Consider the following 23,984-nt stretch of genomic DNA (forward strand, 5'->3'; position numbering starts at 1 on the left):
CGTTTAGTCCCTTTGATAAATCATCTTACTGTTTCTTGGGAAAGGGGGAAGGAAAAGCCACCTGCCATTTACAATAATGTCTGCCTTTACAAAATGATCATGTTTGTCCTTTATACTATTTTCTAATAAATACACCACCTACCCTAGAGGTACCTAAAATGTCAGCAGTGAAATCACAGAATCACAGAATATCTCAGGTTGGAAAGGAACCACAAGTATCATCAAGTCTAGTTCCCTGCTCCTAACAGAACTACCTAAAACTAAACCATATGACTGAGAACATTGTCCAGGCACTCCTTGAACTCTGACATGTTTGGTGCTATGAGCACTTCCCTGAGAAACCTGTTCCAGTGGCCCATCACCCTCTCACTGAAGAACTTTTTTCTAATGTCCAATTTGAACCTCCCCTGATGCAGCTTCATTTCATTGGGTCCCACTGCTGGTCACCAGAGAGCAGAATGCTACAAAGTCAGAGCAGGTGTTTGATAGGCAACTGCTGCCAGCATTGATTTTTGTAGAATCATATCAAAACCAGAATTCTTCACTAATTTGGGCTATTCAGTTTTTCATTTTGCAGCAATGAAGTTAGAGGCTTAGATGCCATAATCCCTGGGGGCTGATCCAGTTGTGCAGCTAAACTCAGTCATGACACACTTATAGGTATGGTAAACTCAATGCCTGCATCTGCTCAAAGACACAGGGGACCACCTGCTCCCAGGAGACTCCCCCTGATGTTGCTGCTGCTTTGGGGATCAGCAGGTGAGAGGTTCCACATGCACTACGGTACCCAAATGCTTCATGTTCATTCTGAACTTTGCTTTCTATTCACGGGTGGGTTTCATTTCCTCTCTTCATAGCCAGCTCGCTTTGAGAGACTCATTTTGCTTCCTGTAGCGTTCTCAGTTTTGCTCGGTGGATGGGGGAAGAGAAGATGCAGTTAAAAATACTGCGATGCCGTGGTGGGCGGTGTAGCAGAAATAGACAGACACCAGCTCACTGCGAAGAATACCAAGTAATATCCCAGAAAGATAAAGGCATGGCAACAAAGGAAAAGAAGATGCATTTGTGTACTGCCACTAGAGAGCTAAATCTGGGCTGAAGATACCAAATGAGGAGTAGCGCTCGCGGCCAAGCGCACCATCCTCCCGATGGCTTCACATGCAAAGTCATCTTACCACAGCGGGGTCAGCAGGAGAGCATAAAAGCACAGCTGACAAACAATCTCACCTCCAATTATAAACCAAATGTACGTGAGCTTTGGGGTTTTATGAAGATGGTGCAGAAAATCAGCAACAAAATGGGCCCAACCAGTATCACACGGAAACCAGAAGCCCATTTGGACTGAGAAGGGGGCTCCATTAACCCCTGCTTCACAAGCAATCAAAGTTTTTCAGGAGATAGCAGGTTCTTCCCAAGAGGAAGATAAACGAAGCTTGACCAATATAAGGAACTATGAGATTATTCGATAGATTTACCCCCTATTTTCTCAGAGGTTTAAGTCTCTCTTCATCCAGCCATTAACCACGGGGGTAAGATTTCATCCCAAAAGGCTTTACAAACAAGTGTTTCACAAACACCACACCCTGGTCATTTACAGACCTTAAGTGAGACACTTCTGCAGAGAGGTCCAGCGGCTGCTTAACACCTCACAAAAATAACCTGGCACCACTTTGCCAGGGAAGTGAAGAAGGCTGCATCAAACAGAAATTGCTGGGGCAACTCGGGCAGCCAGACTGCAGGGATGCCTCTTGGCATGGGATCAGGGTGCCACAGCCCCCACCACCCACCTGGGGAGTCCTGCAGGTCTTTAAGGCCCAGTGTGGAGGCAGAAAAAAAAAAAAGGCAGAGTAACACATACAGAAATGTCATACATAGGTCTGCATGAGCACTGGGCTCACCACTTCTCTAGACACTTGGGTACCCAAACCCTGTACCTGCACTGGCAGATGCAAACAGCAACATGCAACGAACACCTGCTTCAGGTTAAGGTCAAAATGAGAGATAAGTCCAAGCCTGTGTTTTATGCACATGGAAGAGTGTGGGGCCACCATGGAGCAGGGGCCTGTAGGCCAGAGAAGAGTGCCCTCTGCTGCTACATCCACTTTGCTTCCAGGAGCCCATGGGAGAGAGACTTCCACCCCACTGCTCAACTAGACCCTTTTTTCCTTTTTATTTTGCAAGATATGTTCTGATCCCATCAAAATCTAAAATAGCCATGGGCATGAGAATAATCACACCATAAAAAAACCATCAACATGCAGATACAACCTTAACAAAACACCATGGAAATGCCCAATAAAATAAATGCCATTTAAATCCTTCTATACAGAAAACCCAGCCCTAACAGTGCAGAAAAATTAAAAGAAAATGTCTAGCTGTCTGCACATCAAATGTTAATGCTGTTTTCAAATCAAGTCTAAGAGAGGATGACAAGTAATTTAATAAGCCTAATGGGTGTGTAATCAGCATTTGACCATTCCTTCCATAAAAGTAGGTGTCTTCCTGGCCCAAGATGTCTAGGAAAGCCACTGAAAGACAGTTAAGGCTTCTAGAGCATAATTTTCAAAACATCCTTTTTTTTCTCATTCTCACTGAGAGTTTCACTCAATTAAGAATAGGACCCAACCAACTGGTTGAAATACAAACAACTTGGTGGGCACAGTACGTGGCACAGTAAGTTTGGGGCCCATTTGCACCTTAATGTACTGCCAACACTGAGCGATGTCAAGATTCCAAGCATCTCCTGACAGCCCTATGACAACAGCAGTTACACAGCATTATCTGGTCTTCCAGTAAAATCTTTTCCCTCAGACAGCATCATACTGCACTTCACAACAGGAGAAATACACACAGTCAGCCTGCACCTCCCCAGCCCTCATGTCTGGAATCAGGGCATCTGGAGGGCAGTGGGTGTCCTGTACCTGCTTTTACTGCTTCTGATACCACTCACTTACACATAGAACCCATCACCAAATCACAAAATAATGGAAATTGCCAATATTTTCAATGCTTAACAAAGGGTAAAAAATCATGCTAAAAATATTTAATCTGAGGTTAGAAAGTTTAATTTTAAAATATTTGGTACATAATTCTCACTGAGTATACAAAGAATCCATCCTCTCCACTACTTACATACTTGGTCAAGCAATCAATTCTTTTGAACCAAAAAGGAAAGGGTATTTTTAAGATACATTATAAAAATTATATACAGACAAACATCATGAGGTGATGCCTAATGCTGTTGCAACATTGTAATCATTTTATCTGGACAACTTTATACCACAAGTTATAAGAACTGAACACACTAAGCAAAAAAAATTTTTTTTAAAGTGAGACAATCCCTCCCCCACAACTACTGACCAGAATTTTTTCAAGTCCTAAACTGTTTTATTGCACAGAAAAATACTTAAGTCTGTTAGTGAGGGCAGAAATTCTATTTCATGTCTTCAAAAATCTGTTATGGTTTTAACAGACCTCAATACTCACATAAGGATGGAGTTATATTGGGGGTGGGGATGGAGGAGGAGAGGGGGCAGAGGCAATATTGAGCAGAACCAATATCAAATAAAAGGTGCTAATTTTATATTCTAACAATCACAGTTGCTCAGATGTTTGCAAACAACAAACCAACCCCAACAAACTGAACAATATTCTTATTTCAAATGCAATTCATAAGGAATTCTGCAGCTACAAGATTATGAAAAAGACATGTATACTCTGCAGCAGCATAAAATATAATCCTGTGTACAATCCAAGCATCAATTTTCTCTATCACCATCAGTATTTTATCTTGAAGGAGCATCTGTCAGATTCTCCAGAACCAAAAATAGCAAAGACCCTTTTAAACAGAACAGTTTCTGGTTTATATTTATAGCCACACTGTACTCGCTGCTTCTGGCTGCAAGGGTATGAAATTTGTGCAAGATATAATCAATTACCCAGCTTTGCACTTCATCATGCAGTTAGCTCCCGTTACCTGCATCGTACCCTTCAAGCACTTCTCCCCATGCATAGGGTAGGGATCTTAAAACACAATAAATATCTGCACATTGAAGGACTAACTGTAGAGCTGACTGACATTACACAGCAAAAACCTTGTGAGAACAAAAACCAAGCACACTGATGTATAAAACAGAGAGCCTACCTGAATTCTTCAAATGCATACATGGCCTAGCAACTACACAAATGCTCTGAAATTTAAAATAATCTTCTTTATGTGCAGGAGGACCATTTAGATTGTCAAGCTGCAGCAAAATGCATAATGACGAGACAGTATATTTGAAATATTCTGAGGAGAAAGGGTATGCAGATACTGGCCTGCAGCCTACAGCTCAGCCAGCTGCTGACAAGCAGCAGCTAACAGGAAAAGGCGATAGAGTACCATGTGATCATTCCTGCAAGTCTGATTAATGCAGTATACTCCAAGAATACAGGCTGATATCTTTATTATTCAAGCCAAATAAGTCAAATACGGTACACGACAGGCTTCACAGCTGAATTATCATTCACATGCCACATCAAAATTAGCAAATGCAAGCAGAGGACACTAAAAAAACTAAATATATATTGTAACCGAAGAGATTAATTAGGCCCATTCAAGCTGATTTTCTTACCTTGCAGTGACATTTTAGTCTGTGTTTTTATTCATCTAAATCATCAGTGATGGAACAAAAGACTGCATCCACAAACCTCCCCTTCCATGAATGCCAGAACATTTAAAGTAGTTTATCTGCTAGAAATCATTTCCTCTGTAGTCTATCCCCAACCACTTTAACTCCTTCAGCCCTGAATTCGTTGCCATAAACCCTATTTGCAGTGCCATGCGGGCTTTTTAGGGTTTATAGGGTTAACATCAAGAAATCGCAGCAGTACAACTGAATGAAGCGGGGTAAGAGCCAAAGGAGTCATATCTGCAAGATCACAGAAGGGAGATAGGAATGAGGAAAGTTGAACATTTCGTGGCATTGCAGTGTGCAAGCAAGGATGCTTCAGCTGCCTAGCAACAGCACACGCAATCTCCATGGCAACAGCGCAGTGAGCGTGGGGTTAGAGCAAACGCTGCACACCCCCAGGGGCAACACACGGGACCAACCTCCCCTGGCCCGGCCACACCACTCCTGTGCCGGCCACACCACCCCTGTGACAGCCACACCACCCCTGTGTCACCCACACCACCCCTGTGACAGCCACACCACCCCTGTGTCATCCACACCACCACTGTAGTGGCCACACCACCCCAGTGTCGGCCACCCCACATTGCCAAAAGCTGCTCCCAGGGTAACCGGGAGCCACGAGGCAGCCCAGGCTCAGGGGTGCAGTCTGCACCTACTCGGCGTAGGGAGGTCCCACCAAAGTGGAGCATGGAAGCACATGGACATGCTCCTGGAATAGCCTGGCAATGGGAAGCATATCTGCTGCTCTGAAATAACATGGCCCGGCAGCATTGCACGCAGTGGTTGAATAAACAGAGCTCACAGTGCTGGGGAACAGACCCCAAAATACCAGGAGCCAGAGCTCATCATCCCCATAGCAAGCCCGTTGGAAAGCCTGGATGTGCAAGGCTGGATGACTACCACCATCAGTTTGCTCAGGGATTGCATGGGTGTTGGCTAGGAGAGGGACTGGGGAGACTTTGCCAAGGTTCCTGGAAGCCCCAGGCAAACTCAGCAGTGTAAACAGGAGGGACAGGGGAGGTTTTACAGTGTGTTCTGCACACACTGGATCAGCCTCAGCATCACTGCCACAACAGTGTGCAGCCACCTAAGGGCGCCAGCATCAGCCAGGCAGACGGGCAACAGGCTCTGCCACTCGGCCACTGGCTTGAGAGCAGATGAAATGTGAGGACTCCTGGAAATGAGGGAGATTCAAACCCTGGAAAACCAGCCCCACCCATGGGAAGGTGAGATAGTGGGGCAGTGGGAGAACATGCTGCCTGGGCAAGTCACGAGAGACAGCAAATTCAGAGTCACCTCTGGGCCTGCTCCCCGTCTTGCCTCTTACTTCTACTGTTAGGGCTGGTTTCCAGTACAAAGAAACAGTTTCTCACATGGAGGATTTTGGCTGGAGTCTGAAACACCCAAATCCAACCACAGGTCCTGAGGCAGTGGCTGCCCCACTGAGCTACGGGATTTGGAGGCTGGAAAAGCATCCAAAGTACAGACTGCCACATCTCCTAGACACAGCAATAGGGGACAGGCCACGGTAACTGTGGCATCTGATCTCATGGCTCTGAAAAATACAGACAGAAAGAGCTGGAATGAAAGGAAAAGGCACTCATGGCAAAAATCCCAGCACTGGAAATAAAGAAAATCCATGTTTATTTGGGACATGGTGTTTTTAACGTATTAGTGACCTTGGGTTTCGTTTTATTTCCTTTAAACAAATCTGATAGTGTTAAGTGACAATAAAGGCACACTGTAGGAACACTAAAACACATGCAGTCACACCATCTGACAGAAATTAATTCTTCCACGAGCATCCAGAAAGAGAAGGACTGCAGGGTAAGTGCTTCTGGCTACAGCCCAATGAAAAATTCAAATTACCAGAGAGGACAACAATGCAACCATCGGGAAAAGCCACCTTCCATATTTAGGCTGAACTTCACTACAAGTATGCTCACTACATACAGCACCCAAGCAGCCAGGCACGGGTGAGGTACCCCTTGCAAGCAAGTGTTCTGCTACTGACTTAGTAGGAAACACTCTTTTTACTTTCAAAGTCAGAGCTAGTCAAGATCCCTTATGGGTGAAGGTTGGAATTCTGAACTTCTGTTTTCTTGTTCACCTCAATCTTCCTCTAACTTGAATCAAGTGGAAGAGGGCTGTTTTTCACTTGAAAAGTGTTTATTTTTCATGCTATAGAAAATAATACCCTTTTACAGAATTAACAGCAAATATAAGTACTGTGTCTCCTAAGTATTCTTTTCAAAACAAAGCTGACAAAATCACTACCTGATCTTCCAATTTCTGCCATTTCTCGACAGCCACTATGCAGATAAATAGCTGTTCAAGTCAAGGCTTCTGTCATCAACAAGTTCACTGTGAAGGATTAGAAAGGCAAATATCCTCCAGAAAGCTTTCATATTCAGTAGAGGTCAACTGCTGAAAGGTTTCAATAAGAAAACATCTTTTAACTTAATTTTTTTTTTTTCTTAGCTGGCACTTTCACAACAGCTGATAGTATTACAGACAGAAACAGCAGGGCTTCTATCTTGTGAGACAACCCATAGCCCCATTTCTGGTTAAGTACTAGGCTTCCCATATTCCATAGTAAGATCTGAGTCCTACTGTAGACATGAATGAGGCTCAGCATGCAATTACCTAACAGAACTCAGAGGGGCTTCAGGAAATCACATGAACACATGCAATGGCCAAATAAATAAATAAATAAATAAATGCAGGGCTATAATGCCTCCTTATAATGTTTTAGCAAAGACTGTAACTTCTTGTGCCCTGAGCCAGACTGCAGGTCTTGAGAAGCAGACAGAAATTACGTCAGAAATCACAACCAGTAACAAAATTTTTTACAAGAAGGAATTGTTTATTCCCTGCCTGACTGTATAATCAGTCAGAGCTTTGATGAAAAATGTCCCACAGTTTACCAAGAAATTAAATTATGACACAGAAAAGAAAAATTACACTAAACATTGGGTGGGACAATTAATGTAACGGGAACTGTGGGACCCAGACCCCACCTTCTGATCTGAGGCCAAAAAGACTTGACAATGAGGGTCCCTCCCACTGAAGTCGATCAGTAGCTTTTGGAAGACACTTTCTAATTTTAATGCCAGGCTCTAACAAACAAGTGAGACTGTGATAGAAGTGGTTATCCTTGATGAAAGCTTGACAAAGAAACAAAGGTTGCAAAAAAAGCCTGGAAATATGATAAACCAGAACAAGGCAGAGGATAATGGTGAAATTTCTGGCTTTAGCTAGTATTTCACTTGCATCCAAAGGCCTTGTGCTGATACTCTGCTAAGAACCTAGTTTCCTCAAGTATAACATCTTGCATTATTGGTATTCAGTATAGCAGCATATCAGTATTTGTCCTCTTTACCTTAGATTCCACTAAAGCCTTTGGCAGATGCTTGGTGACATTATCCGATCACAAACAGACTGAGAAATTTTAATGAGGTAACTACTTATTCCCCTGCTGAAGCAAGGAAAAAGCCACTAACACAGCGGACTTTTGTCATTAAACCTGTATTATCATTACGCTGAAGTGATATTCAGACCATTCTAAAAAAAACCACAACAGCACTGAAAAATTCAGCGTTCACTTCAGTTCATGAGGAAGAAAACAGAACGGAGATGGGAAATGAGCCAACGAGAGCATATCTAATGGGTGCTCATCCACTGCAGCTCCAGCATTTCTGCACAGTGGAGGATGTGGTAATCACAGGCGGCATCCCAGAATATGCTGAAAAATCTCCTAGGACTGTCTCCGAGTTCAAAACTCTTCCTTGGGCTTAAGAAAATAAGATTTAAAATGTTTATTGAAATAGAAGAGGAATGGCTGCCTTAGTTTGTTCAGGTACTGGGGAAATTGTGAAAATAATTACAGTGCCCTAAAGTTTACTGAACCAGGGTGTATTCATTATTAGAATATTGACTCAAAGCTTCAGCTGTTAAAGGAAAGGGTGGGTTGGGAAGAAGTGAACATTTTTTTCCTCCTTTCACCAATGGGATTTCTATTACATGTTGCCTTAAAATACACTGTGAATTTTGATTCACAAGAATAGTCTGATACATTTTAGACTGCTCCTTTCACTCCCAGGTCTTCAGGTTGATTTTCTGACATTAACATTCACCAAAAAAAAAAAAAAAAAAACCTACATCATTTACATAGCTTGAAGTTATCACAGCACAATGAATATTTGCACAGAAGAAAATCAATTTTCTCTCTCCCAGATTTGGCCCAAATATGCTTCATGCTTTGCAAATCTCAAGGCTTGGCCTGACCACAGGATGGCTGATGTCTTACCCACGTTCTTCTCCCACGGCTTTACTCTTATCATTCTGGGAGTGTCACATACCATTCTCATTAACAGATACCCTGTACCAGGTGCAGACGAGCATCTCACAGGGCTGAAATGGGATGTTTTTCCAAATAGAGGTGCATCTGCCTTATTCTAGTGCTTTAGGGAAGATGCACTGGAGTGAACCAGAGAGAATGGGATTCTTACTGATTTTCTATCAGCCCTTGGGAGTAGCACCAAGTCACAACTTGCAATCCAACAGAACTGAGCCAGCCAGGATGAAAACTAAAAGCTCCATACAGATTATTAAGTTATTGATCACTGCAACAATGTCTGAAATATCCAGTCAAGTGCAGGACTGTATGGTGCTGACTGCCACATAAAGCTGAAAATGGAAAATCAGTTTACATAAACAACAGCAACAGACAAGGATATTTGAGACAAATATCAAATTTGGAAAAGAAGAAATGTGGTTAAACCACCAAACATCCAAAAATTAAGATGCAGTCTGTATAGGTTGCAAATGTTAGCTGATATCACCAAGATTTTGGTATTCCTGCCTATTTATGAAAAATTTTTTAAAACAATACAAAACGTAGTGACAGAACAAGGGCCAATGGCTTCAAACTGAAAGAGGGTCAATTAAAAATAGATATTGGGAAGAAATTCTTTTGTGAGAGTGATGAGGCGCTGGGACAGGTTACCCAGATGTGGATGTCCCAACCCTGGAAGTGTTCAAGGCCAGGCTGGATGCTTTGAACAACCTGGTGTAGTGGAAGGTGCCACTGCCAAAAAAAAAATAAAAATCCCTTCCAACGAAAAGGAGAGGGCTATACAAATTGGAAGTGCAATGAAGTAAAGTATTATTTTTCCTAGATAAACAATTATAAACCATGGTTTTTTTCATATCAGCACAGGTAAATTTGAATCATACTGCACACAGAAGTCCCTGTAGTAATAAAGAATTATGATGCCTCAATAGTCACCCCACAGCCACAGTTTCTTATATCTGCTACGTACAAACACAGAAAAGAAGACATAGAAAACTCTACCAGAGAAAATAAAAGGAACTGTAGGTTTTCATTTGGAAACTTTCTTAAAGCTAGCTGAAATCAGTCAATTTGACTTTTTCCAAGTTGTGAGGGATTAAGTGGGGAAAAAAGGAAAGCAAGAGGCTAAAACTAGACTGGCATTATCACCACTATCAAATGAAATGTCAGTGGAATTGAAAACAGTGTCTGAGTAATACACTTCATCCACTAAAACGCACCTTGACAAAAAAGCATTTGGACGTTTATGTGGGATGTATACATCACATCTCAACAAACACAAACCAGAGTGCTTCAGACATGAATACAAACACAGATATTCAGGTACCACCACACACACCCTGACTTCTCATCATTTCCAAGAAAGCCAGTGACCTAGATCTTATAAGATTGAAACAACTGAAATCTGTTTGAATTGTACAGTGGCATGGCTGCAGTCAAAAGCAGCAGCCAACATGAACCAAACAACTTCCCACACACAGATGAGCACATAAATGCCTACTGAATTTGGGACTCATTATCAAGAATATTGGAAAAGCAGAAGTTATTCCGCATGGAAAATATCAGTGTCAATTAGACATCTTCTCTGGTAAACATTAGGAGAGTATTGCTAGTAACTACTGAGTCTTCTTGTACCTCTGAACCCTCTAGTTAAATGGTATGATGTAGAGAAGAGAAAAATGAAGGCTAAGTTTTATATCTCTGCTTCTCTCTGCGAAAAGTAACCCCACTGCAGTCGATAAAACTCCGTGGGTAAAATACATCTGTTGAGCAAGCCCTCTGCAGCACAAGACCACAGCACCAAGGTCTTAGGAGTTATTAGCTTATAGGGATTTTACATAGACATAATGTCAAAGCTCAGATCGGATCATGGCCCAGAATTTCATTTGGAACCCAGAATTACAGAATGGTTTGGGTTGGAAGGGACCTTAAAGATCACCTAGTTCCAACTTCCCTGCCATGGGCAGGGACAGCTCCCACTAGACCAGGTTACTCAAAGCCTCATCCAACCTGGCCTTGAACACTTACAGGAATGGGGCATCCACAACCTCTCTGGAAAACCTGTTTCAGTGCCTCATCACCCTCACTGTAAAGAATTTCTTCCTAATATCTAATCTAAACCCACCCTCTCTCAATTTGAAGCCATTCCCCCTTGGCTGCAAGCCCTTGTAGAAAGCCCCTCTCCAGCTCTCTTTTAGCCCTTTTAGGTACTGGAAGGTGCTATATGTAGGAATTACGCAGTGTAAGGTGCTGTTGATAGAGAATCTGCCAAAACTTAGCTGCATTGCTCTCACATTAAGATGTACTCTGCCCCTGCTTCCAAAAAAATCCAAAAACCAAACCAAACCAAATCACCAAAACAAACAAACAAACAAACAAACCAAACAAAAACTCCAAACAAAACCAAAACTTTCTTTCCCTTGCAACTGATGCAAAAGATGTTAGAATAAGCATATGCAGGAATTATTCATATATACTGTGGAATTCTTTGTTTAGAAAAAACTTATGACAGCAGCACCAGACCTAAGCTGTAGCATTTCAGAATAACATTTCCTCACTCCCATGAGAACACACAAAAGTTCTGACTCCTCCAAGTCTCCTTCAGGACTCCTTCAGGACTCCTCCTAGCACTCATCAGCATTTTTACACACTAGCCCAAATGACCTTGCTGGTGGGGGAGAGATGCTAGTGTGTGGTGCCACCAGAGCTGGCTCTTCTACCCAGAGATAGGTGACACCATCATCACACTGGCCAGGTTCTGGCCTACTCTGCACTGACAAGTCTTGACTCCAGTACAGCTTTTGACAGTATCTCCCATCACATCACTACAGACACATTCACCACTGTGTAAAAATACATGATGGAGGAGTAAAGAAGACAGTCAGACTCTTTTCAGAAGTGAAAGGTGACAGGAAAAAAGGTAACAGGTACAAATTTTGAAACACAGGGAATTCAATTCAGACAAAAGAAGAAACTTTTCTACCCTAAGCATGGTCAAACACTGGCATAGGTTACCCAGAAAGGTTGTGGCATCACCATCTTGGGAGATATTCAAAACTTAACTGGACAAAGTCATGAGCAGGCGGTTGGACTAGATGATCTCCAGATGTCCTTGCTAACCTCCACAACCTCTGTGTGGTTCTGTGAGCAGGACCTTCCCATCCCTTGGGCATAGCACATCGTGCTCCCAAAGTGTGGCTGGCTGCTACACCAGCTGCTGCACAAGCAACGTCAGGTCATTCCCACAACCTCTTCCCTTTGTGGTATCTCATGTGGAATTCATGTATTCACAACGCATGCTCCCTAAGGAAAGCAACACATAGTGGAGGAAGATTGTACATCATCTTTAACAAGAACCACTGACAAAATTAGACCACAATATTGAGACTTCATGCTGCCTTCTTCCTTTAAGGCTGGAGGAAAGTTATAGGTGGCCAGAAGTATATTCTACAACCCAGGAGACACTTCAGGGATGCCTTTCTCTGAAATCCATGTGGCTTGGCCATTCTGACCTCTGCAACGGTTCAGTGGGTATCTGCCAGCTTCAACAATCTCTTTGCAGAGCATCAGTAAGACCCAACGATTTTGAGCTAGAATATAGCAAGGAGACATGTTTTATGATATTCTAGGGCAAATCAAAACCAAAGCAGGCAGTTTACGTTGCAAAGTATTGGTTGGAGTATCGTGTTTCTATCCCTCATTTGTTCGTCACACAAAGAAAGACTGAAGATTGAAAAACTGGAGGGTTTTTTGTTTTGTTTAAGAACATGAGAAATATCACAGTTTCTGCTTTTTGCTTCTCCTGCGGGACTCCTTGGAGAAGTTCCACTGACTTCTTCAGTGAAACTGTATTAGCTCTGACACTTTCCTGCAACCAGAAGAAACCAGGACGACTTGGGAGGGAGAGCAGAGCAGGAGGTCACACGTGCACGGTACTTGCCCAGCTATAATTGTATGGTTTATCATTCCTCAACTGAATGGTCCCATTTTCTCACTCTGCCTTTAAAAAAACCACCTACTTAGGCTATAGAATGTGATTAACTACCTATGGTAGAGCTAGTAGCATTTTTACAGCCAAGCAAGGAGCAGTAGTACAAATTGCCCTACACTATCATGAATCAAGCTTAGTACAACACCAATTGCCTCCCTGCCTGTGCTGAGGGGGACCTTTTCATCACTTAGGCTAGACTAACAGGCAAGTCATGAAGAACACATCCAATCTGTCTCACAACCAGGTCACAACCTTGGAAAAAGCAATGGGATACACTTTTGTCCATTCCAAAATTGCACAAAGAAGGTATCCAGGACCAGGAAAGGACAGAAGGGAAAATCAAGACTGGGTTTTGCAATCACAACAATCTGGCTCTAGTTCTACTGGCTCATATTTGTACACCAAACCCCACAGCAAACTGCAGAAAACAGAAGCTTTTTCCTCCCAACAGTGTTCACTGATGAAACGTTGCATATTCCCACTGTAATCCAGTCTAGCATTGCTTGGGGTTCAAACCCAGGTGTCCAAGCACGTGTACAATGTCTGGTATCCAGCTGGGCTCTGGTGTACCACAGGTCATGGCCATCAGCCACACATCCATCACTTGGATACTCCAGATAATATGAAATGGAACTGGGCACCAATTCAGTTCAGACAACTGACTTATACATTCAGGTATTAAATATTTATTCATGAGTTAAATCCTACTTCCCTCATCTTTGGAGGCAAAGAGAGGCAAGCATAACTTGTCCTTTACATGAGATACTTTTGTCTTTTCAAGTATGAATGATTTCCTGAAGGAAATGGTCAGGTCATCCCAGATAAACATCCCAGTCAAATCCCAGTTTAGCTAATTTCTAATGAATGAATACAGAGCAACCAGTGCATCCCAATGACCTTGAAAGGGAAGACAGAAGTAGCAAGGTTCTGAAATGAATTCACGAGACTCATGAAGTGAGAAATGATCACAAAACCTCAGATACTATCCAAAACTTATTCCCCTTGCTCACAAAATTCCTTCCAAGTTTCCACCCACAGACAGGAATCCCTACTCTTCAACATTTTTAACTCACATTTCTATCTCAGAGCACCACAGATCAGCCCGACCTGGCCCGTGCTCCTTCCAGTCTCACATTCCCAGACGCATTCCCCGCACTCACTGCAAACAGCTCAAGCTCTCTCTCATATCTTCCTTTCCCATCCACTGCCACAGGCACTACCCCTCTTTGCTACCTCATGCTGCTATTAGGTGCACACAATATTAAGTGTGACATTAGTATTATGGTGACCCTTGGGTTGGTTCTGCTCCAGGCACACTGCCCTCTCCACCTCCCCTTTCTCCAAAGACACGCCAGCACCAGCAAATACTACCTTTGTCACTGCAGTGTAGGGTTGGGGACAGAGCTCAGTCTGTACAGCTGCCTACCCACCTCCTCAGGAACAGAAAGGCACAGGGCAGAGCAGAGAAGAGCTGAAATGTATGTCGGGTCGGTACGAGCAAAGGAACTGCAAGAACAAGTCAAGGGAAACTCGACAAGGAGAGTGGAAGGGAGGGTCCAATATCCTGGGGAGAAGGGTATTTTGTAGCCTTCATAGGAAGTAAAATCTGAAGATAGGTATTAGTCTCACAACCAGACCTCACCCTCTGCCCCTTGACTTCTCAACTGCTCCAAAAACTGTGATTATTTAACAGTATTGTCGATGCTTGAGGGTGTCCTTTCTGGTATCCATGTTATGACAGATCCATATGGTGTTGCTCTTCACTGTGCCCCAGGTCTCCAACATCAATGTGGCCTGGAGGTCCTTTTTTCTGCAGACTTCACTAAATTGTGCAGCTTAAGTCTCTGTAGTAATTTTATATTCCACCTGTGTATCATATGGAGAGAGGATTCAGAAACAGCCACAGTGATTTTTAGCTTCTAATCACACCTTTCTTCTCTAATACCTCTTTCTTTCAACTACCTCTTCTGAAACCCTTTCAAAATGCTGCTGATATAATCTTCTCTCTCCCCTCTCTTTCTCCCCAAACAACTCCAAATCTAACATGCTTCTGTCTCTGACACTTTCCCTTCAGTTTATAATTTATCTTATCATGCAGACTCTTTTATCCCACCACAGTTCCCAAGGCGCTGGGAACATAAAGGAAATGTTCCCAAGGAGTGTAAGGATCAAAAGCGTGATGGCAGACCAGACTATTCCTAAACAATCCCACACTTACATAAACAGAAGGCAGCACTCAACAAATGAGTAGTGAGAGGAAAAAAAGGATATAGAGAAGTAATTATGATAAAAACATGTGAATTTGCTCAGGAATACCGAAATACAAGGAATTTTTCATTTTACCTTTGAAAAACTGCTTTTTCTCTACATACTTTGGACAAGAAAGAAGTCCAAAGAGGTCTTTGGCCTCTTTTGACCAACATATCAGGTTTTCCTCCAGCAAATCACAGAATATTCTAAGTTTGGAAGGAACTCACAAGGATATTCCTAGGGAGGGGAAAAAAGACACGCAACACTTGCAAGTTATCACTGCACGAACCCAGGAGATTCCTCTCTGAAGAACCGTATAAAGGAAACTGTCACAGAGCCAAAATATTCTCTTGTGACAGCCAAGCTTCTTGCAACTTCCCAAATAAGGCCATGACTTTAAAGAGCATGTCTCTTCCAAGCCTCATTGATTTTCATTGCCTCATGAAGAAGCACATTGTTTATGTGTCTGGGTGCACTGATATTAAAACAGGATGAGATGGGCACAGCTCCGTGGTTTCAAAGCCTGGTTTCTAGACAGAATGAACCACTGGAAGCTTCTAGATGCTGAAAGCACAGCTCTGGCCACTATTTTGGAGTGATTCTTTGTTCAGACTGAACCTAGAATGCGTGAAGATGCTAACAGGCACAGCCAGCATTTCCTAGTACTCTGGGGATAGATCTCCAATAAATTTTGAAGCACAGTATAATATTTCATCCCGCCTTCCAAAGTTCAGAAACTTTTGCATCAAAGTTAGGGTTTGTGTTGAAATTTAGGACATGTTTTGGGTAATTTCCCTATTGTTCAAATATTAATTTACTTATATTGAAAGAAAGAAAAAGAAAGAAAGAAAGAAAAAGAAAGAAAAAGAAAGAAAGAAAGAAAAATAAAGAAAGAGAAAGAAAAAAAGAAAGAAAGAAAAAGAAAGAGAAAAAAGAGCTCCAAGCTATAGAATTAGACCATCTTTGCTCTATCTAGTTCATATTTATTATCTGCTCTTCTTCTGAAGGCTCTCTGATAGTTTCAGCTTGGCAAATTGTTGAAGATGATCAGGTGCTTTAGTTCAAGTTTTACACTTGAAGCACAGCACTAAGAAAACAGAATATTTTTGCACAATCCTTTGAAAACAAAGTCAATCCTTATAAAACACTCTACACAAAGACTTACAGGTCTCAGTCACTCCAGCTGTCCCACCTTTGCAATTATGGTGTGTCCATTCCTATAATAATCATATGGCAAAAAAATAAACTCACAGAACTTCAAAGCCATGGACAGAAAAGGAAGAAAAGCAATCAGAAAGTGGGTCAGTAGAGCTTGTGTATTATGAGAGCACAAGCTACTCAGGTGATGCTGTTCAGAAAGTACAAGCTGTAGTACTACACAGGCACAAGGAGAGGAAAAACCAAAGGAAAACAGTACATGCCAAAGCCAAGCAATACATCACAGTTGTACGTAAAGATCAAGAAAATGAAATTTGGTGGTATGTGACTTTAAACAATTTCAGCAAAGCTCGTGTCTTCTGTCCATGTGCTATGTAACCCAATGGAGTGGGGTTCCAGTACTGATGGAAGCAGAGTGTCTCCTGCACAAAGGGTTGACCTGGGGCGAAACGAGTCCCCACCCTCTTCACTTTGATCACACATTCACACTTCTGTCTTTACCCTTCAGAGCATCATGCAGAAACAAATCAAGCGAAAAGGTGACTAAACCAACTGATGAATTTTCTTTGCCTGGATAAACAAATTAACAAAACATCGCACAACAAAATGCTCATGAAGTCCCATATGAGGAGAGTGGTGAGAAGATCCTTCTAGAGCCAAGGGGGAATAAACACACAATTACACCAGTTTAGGCATAACTAATAAACTGTCCTTATAAGGTTTATCTACATGAGAAAACTTAAAAAAAGTAATCTGAATTAACATTTCCGTAATGAATCAAACCACATTAGATCCCTGCAGACACACTCATTATTAATTAAATCAACCCTATTTCATATTTAGTATAATTTACTTTGATGTGAATTAAGCTTAATCAAATTAAGGTCACTTGAATGCTGAATCAGAGAATATATACAATGGTTTAATTTAGTTTACCTAATTTACTTTACATTCATATTTTAGGTGATTTGGGTTAATTTTCATTCACATTCTTGTTAAGACAGCTTTAGAATAGAGAGAGACAGCAAAAAAACAGAGGAGATGCTGGAAAAATCCCCCCCAAATCAACAGTTTTGAGCTTTCAATGAATTCATTCCCCATGAAAGAGGTACTTGAAGCTGTGTATCCCACTGAGGACACACTGGCAGGGATGCTGCATGGGCACTCTCCATGAAGGTTCTCCCCTGTCTCTATCTTTTCTAAAGTTCCTCTGGTGCCCAGGGGCTGCAGAGAAAATCAGACCCTGCAACTCTTCATCCTCCTGCATTTGCAGTAGCTGAACAGATGTTGATGGGCCATGAGAAATGCATGTCCTGAAGGAAAATGAGACAATCCTGACGGAAACTGAGGCATTTGATGTGGCTGTTTTTTAAATATCAGGTCACTAAAATATTTGACATGTTTGGTACTATTGGGAAAACACAGCAGCTATCAAAGTTCTTGTTTGTAATAAAACAACAAAATATCATAAAAGCCTGCTTCTTTAGGCAGATGTGCTAAATTCACTTGCCATGTTTATTCACAGTCTTAAGATCTTCTAAGGTTGCTTATCCTGCTCCAACACTTAAAAAGTCACCACCGAGTCTTCTAGCAAACTCCCCTCACATTCCTCTTACGTGACTACGCTTTTTACCATTAAAGAGATTTTTCTGTATACACAGATGTGTAGAAAAATGCACTCTGTCGTATTTAGGGCACTAGTCATCTAATATTTTCTGTGATGCAGGTACCATCTGTGAAGCTGAACTGCAGTTCAGGCCTATCATACTGACATGGGTGTTGGGGAATCAGAAATGGAAACTGATATTAGATTATAATCCCACTGCATTCAAATAGAAGCCGAGGGCTCTAGCAAGGTCAGGCTTAACCGCAGCCTCTAATACCCAGGCATACCTCTAAAAATGTTTGTTCAGGGAGCCTTTAGCTGTGTTGTTTGTTTTGCTGTGTCCACTCAGGATTATCATCTTTTAAAGGTCACAAAAGGTGTCCAAACCTCTGAAGCAAAAGGATGATGAAGAGACCCTGATGGCAACAACAGATGACAGCTGGTATCAGGGTGCAACTAAGGCTGCAGTGACAGACTTTGACCAAAGTGACAATGAGATCAGAGTCTGGAGACCAGTGTCAAAAATAAGAGGTCACAGAAAGCATTCCTGCGTAAGGAAGAAGGACTATAGTTTCAGCAATTTAGCATGGAAATCCTCAGCAAACTCTGTGTTAATCAGACCATGCAGTGATCTAAATGTGAGCTCCTGGAAGCATGAAGTCACCACTGAGAGGAGGATCAGACACGGAGCATCATTTCCACTTGGGCTGCCCTGGTGCACCGTGGCCGCACCACAGCCCTCTCTCCCAGTCCCACTGGTGTGGTGCTGACAGACATTTACACAGCTCCATGGTGAACTGGTTCAGGAGACCTGAGTCAGCTGGAAACTGGGAGAACTGATTAAACCAGACCTGTACCTACTCAGGACAGTGGTAAAAGCTAAATGCACGATGAGAGGCATTCACCCCGCACACCTCTGAACATGCTTCATAGCTTGAGAAATGTCCCTGTGTGCATTATTGCTCTTACAAACTTGTTCCCATATTCCCTAGCTTGCTGCCTAGCCCAGTGTCCCCTCTGCTATTTCTGTAACATTCTCATATTTAATACCATGAAATTTTTAAACAGTATGCTGGCTCAGGTTTTTTTGAGATCCTGCAAAGGGTTGCAGTCATGCAGTTCTGGCACTATTTTTGCTTAGCAAGCCAGGACAGAAGAGACAAGCAGGTCCTTGCAGCTCCCCCCTGGGCAACAGCCTGAGGACCATAAAACGAGGGGGTGTTCCCTGGAATCAATACAACAAGCTCTGGGGGACCCCCCTCTACACACACACACACACACACACACACACACACACTCAGTCCCAAGTTACACTAAACACTCTGACCATCTTTTCTGTTCTTTTACTTCCATTTTTGCTTGTGAACCCCCAGAAGGGAAGGACCCACCTCACCTGCCTCACCAGGACAGCTCCACCAGCTCCAGCCCTCCACACTGTTTCCCAGCAAACCAGCTCCTTGTACCATTCATCTGCCTCCTCTGCTAACCCAAGGACTGGGGTTCTTTTTAACTCACTGTCAGGTCTTCAGTTAATAACTGTTTATTGGGGGCTGAGGAGTACTTTAAACGAGAGATAGTTATGTTCCTATTTGTGTATGCTAAAAGTGAGAACTTCCATACAGAGCATAGGAATAGGGCAGCTTTTGTCTCCCTTCCTAAAAGCTACAAATTTCCCGTGCTGAGTTCTGCTCTCAAATGAAGAAGCGAGCCTTCACTGTTCCATCAGACCCCGACCCCATCAATACTTGTACATATACTTAAATTTATTACGGTCAGTGGTCTTATTACAATGGCCATTAGGTTCACAAACATCAAGGACCCATTAATAAGGTCAAGAATGTGCTCAAGTCTTTTCAAGATTAGGACCTTAATGCCGTAGCATCAGCCGGCTTTCTTCATGCCTCCAGCATTAGATGTGGCCAGCTGAAATCCCCAAGGCTGCCTGCAGGCTGCCATGCAGATAGAGGCGAGTGCCTCTGGACTGCTCCTGGGTGTGTGATGAACTAGACATCCCTGGGCATCACCCCTCACCGTGGCAGTCCTGGTGGCAGCTGTGTGTGATTCCACATGCTCTGAACTAGTGTTTGACAGTTCAGCTCCAATTAAAACAAATAAATACAAAGCCAAGCGGCAGCAGGTCAGGCTCTGGGCCACCAGTGGAGTCCTAAGACAGTGTTTTGAGTTACAGATCACTTTGGTGGCAGCTGACAAAGCAGCACTTCAGGCAGCTCCTCTAATGGACAACACTGCACATGCCAAAGTGTGATGAAAAGATGTAACTCCTCGTTCTACCTACTCACAGATGGTTCTTACTACCAGACAGGTGAAACCACAAGCAGGGAGAGATATAGGATATTTTATTAAGGATACAGGTGAAATGAATATATAAATCCGTGTTTTCTCTCTTCCACTTACCTGGCTAGTCAAAGAAATTAACTGCCTGAAAAGGCTCTTAATTTTGATGATTCAACCCTTACTTCTCAACATAACAGCTGTGGGATCAAAAATTGACTTAGACTCACCTAGGTGATGTATTTAGTTATTTAAAAGAAAGATTAGCATGCTAATGTGTTGAAGCACTCAACACCAATTCATGACAAAGCCATAATATTAAAGTTACCTCATTCTGTCAAAATATGCTCGTCCAGTATTTCTCTCATTTTAAATCACAAATCCTTTTCAAAAAGGAATTCACAGATTATCTCAAATCCCACTACTGTTTGGCAGGTGGGAACTAGAGTGACAGACAAAACAGAGCCAGCTAAAAAAATAATTACTTTAGTATCAAAAATATTTTAACTGGGCAATAACAGCAAAGAGCTAATAGGAATGGCTTACACTCATACAAACTGCATGAAAATATGTGCATATGGGGATGATTTTAACTGCCTCGTTTCTGATTTTTAAATTTTTTGTAGGCATTTTTTGATCTCTCTTTTGATGTCCTCTGGGCCACAAACCATGAATTGAGTAGTGCTGGTCTTTTCAGTGCTGAAGACATATTCTGACTCATCCAGCACACGTGTAACAGACATTTCCCATTACAGCTTTTACACTTGAATGTACACTTTTAAGCTCTCCCTTTCATGATGAGCATTCAACAGTCCTGGGTGTGTTCAGCTGTTCCTGTTGCAGGTGAATACACACCCACAGAACATCGCTGCAGCCAACCCCCTGAGCTGTGTACAGCCATGGAAGAAAAAAGGATACAGCATGCAATTAAAGGGATTATGGTGGGCACGGCCCTGCTTCTTGCTGATGCCATTTCACTGTGTTTTCTAGATCTCCTCGTTACTGAGGGAGTGGCTTACTGACGGGATAAAGGAGGGAAGCACAGGAAGGAAGCAACACACATCCTGACTAAGAAGCAGCAAATGACAGGAATAGGAAAAGAAGAAAGAGGAGGAAGGAACGAATGGATGGCAATACACAAGGAACTTTGCTGTAATGCTTAGCATTTATTATAAATATGCTTGTCATCCTCAGAAATGCTATTTGAACAGGAGACTCCAATCTAGCAAAGCAAGGCCTTTAACAGGACCCAACTTAAGCCTTAAATCCTGTGCTAGACTGAGACTCAGCTACTTAATCATCTTAATTCCCTCTCAGGTAAATATTGTCATTCTCCAGCAGATAAAGCAACGAAGCCAAAAAGGTTAAGAGATTTAGCAGCCACAGACCAGCTGAGGAAGCACAGCATGCCTGCACTATGGAGCTCACCCCAATGACAAGGACTGGGCCTTGCTGCAGAAACAGACACAAACTGCTGGAGCATCTACCTGTGCCTGCACCTGTGGCATGCTACAAGTCAGAGTACTACACAGCTTGCTTTTATGTTTGTTTTTTTTACTTTTTTCTCATAGAAAAACATGTCTATCCATCCTGGCACCTACGTGAAGCTGAAGAAAGAGAGAAATAAAACTGTGAGATCTCAAGCTGCAGGAATGACACCTACTGCCTGGGAAATGAACTGCTCACCTAAATGAGATCTGCACTCAGTGGGGAAGGGCTTCCACAGAACAAACCAGCACATGACATGACATGGGCATGACCTGGCACTGTGTACTCAGAGCCCAGAAAGCCAATCGGATCCTGGGCTGCATCAGAGAGGGTTGGCCAGCAGGTCAAGGGAAGTGATTCTGCCCCTCTACTTCACTCTGGTGAGACCCCACCCGGAGTGCTGCATCCAGCTCTGGGGTCCCCAGCACAGGAAAGACATGTTGGAGTGGGTCCAGAGAAGGGTCACAAAGATGAACAGCAGGATGGAGCACCTCTCCTGTGAAGAAAGGCTAAGGGAGTTGCCTGGAGAATAAAAGGCTCCAGGGAGACCTTAATGCCCTTTTCAGTACTTAAAGGGGGCTTATAAGAAAAGGAGACTTTTACCAGGATCTGTGGTGACAAGGACAAGGGGCAAAGGTTCAAAACTGAAAGAGGGCAGGTTTACATTAGACATATGGAACAAATTCTTTATGAGATGGAACAGGTTGCCCAGAGAGTAGGTGCCCCATCCCTGGGTGGGGCTTTAAGAAATCTGGTCTAGTGGAAGGCATCCCTGTCCATGGCAGGGAGTTTGGATCAGATGATCTTTAAAAGACCCTTCCAACCCAAACCATTCTGTGATTCTGCATAACAGGACCAGCCCCAGTGCTGACTATGAGGGTGATCACATGAAAGCCTGCAGAAAATTCAGTCAGGGAAAGAGGTTCATTGATTTGAAGAAAGGTGTTTAATTCCTGGTAAACAGTATACATAACCCAGGGGAGGAAAAAACACCTCCACCATGAACTCAGGTAAAAAATTCCTTTTTTTGGACAGGGAATGTGGCTAGCAGTTAGAAAATGCTCATCCACACTACCAGCTAGGCTACACAGTTTGTAGCTCAAAGCACTTGAGAGCCTGAGTTGGAGGGTCTGCAGTGCATAAGAGGAAGAGCAGGAGCACCATCTCAGTAAAAGACAAATTTGAATTTGTAGCAATAGCATTCCCTGAAGAAACTGTTTCATGAGTATTTCTGGTGGTGTTAGGGAGGACTGCCTAAACCTTTCAGCCTCCTGCTTGCTCCTACCATATATATATACACCCTTTGCACATGGAAAGCGTGAATTTTCTTTTCTTCTGTCTTTTTATGTAAAGACTTCATGATCCAGTTCACCCTACCAAACCACAAGTGTCTAAGTTGGCACAGCTGAGAGGAACAGGAATGGGAACTTAAAAGAAATATATAAACTAGCACTGATCTTGAAACAAATGTAAGGCTTGAGTGCCTACATCAAGAAGGAAAATCAAAAGTTTCTGGCCCCCACATGTCTCTGTGACTTCAGGACTGTTAAGTATCCAGGGAAATGTAATGCTTCAGTGGTTGTTGAGATGTTACAGAATGGCACTTTGGACAGTCGGAACCGTCAAGGAGGTTTCCAGGCTCAAATTTTTGGTAAGGACATGCCCAGTCTGTCTCCTCTGAGTAATAAAAATAGATATCCTTAATGCTTCTATAACTCTCAAATGATGAATAGTTTTGGAAAGACTGTCAGTACTATTCCAAGCGTTCGCTCAATGCAAAAATGCAAAGTCTCACAGGAAGGAACATTCTGCAGTGCTAAATACCCCAGCAATTAAAAAAAAAATATATATTTAAACTGTTTTCAGTTTCACAGGGTCACAACCCAGACTGAAACGCACTTTGAGTGTTACTGGGTGATGTGCATGCACATACATGAGTCCAGAGCCGTCTCCATGAGAACCTGCTGGTTGAACCATCAGGTTCCTACAGCTCAGGGTAGAAATGTCTCCACCAGCCCAGTTCTGGGAAACAGCCTGCCCTTACAGTGCAAAGCTCCCCCTGGGCTAATTAGCCAGGAACAAGGCAGATCAACCCAAGCAAGGCTTTGTCCTGCCCTGACTTACACCCCAGGGGCCTCCTGGCAGCCTGTCTGGAGGTCTGGTGTCTTCTCC

General features: G+C 42.8%; 1 protein-coding gene across 6 annotated transcripts in view; it reads right to left on the reverse strand.

Annotated features, from left to right (window-relative positions):
* EVL (Enah/Vasp-like) overlaps positions 1 to 23,984 on the reverse strand; it is a 150,867-nt gene that overhangs the window by 121,310 nt on the left and 5,573 nt on the right. Inside the window, exon 1 of one of the 6 annotated variants that reach the window (XM_051769590.1) lies at positions 4,614 to 5,099. The exons of 1 other annotated variant lie outside the window; for it this stretch is intronic. Coding sequence is in view for 4 of the 5 variants with exons in the window: in XM_051769593.1 (XP_051625553.1) it covers positions 4,145 to 4,167 (23 nt within the window). In the remaining variant the exon portion in view is untranslated. Of the gene's footprint in view, positions 1 to 4,144; positions 4,380 to 4,613; positions 5,100 to 23,984 lie in introns of those variants that run through there. 4 more of the 6 variants (XM_051769593.1, XM_051769587.1, XM_051769591.1 and 1 more) reach the window with 4 other exon arrangements.

This window comes from Manacus candei, unplaced genomic scaffold (genome assembly GCF_025592945.1).
Source record: "Manacus candei isolate 608988 ecotype Guabito, Panama unplaced genomic scaffold, ASM2559294v1 h1tg000109l, whole genome shotgun sequence".
Lineage (NCBI taxonomy): Eukaryota > Metazoa > Chordata > Aves > Passeriformes > Pipridae > Manacus > Manacus candei.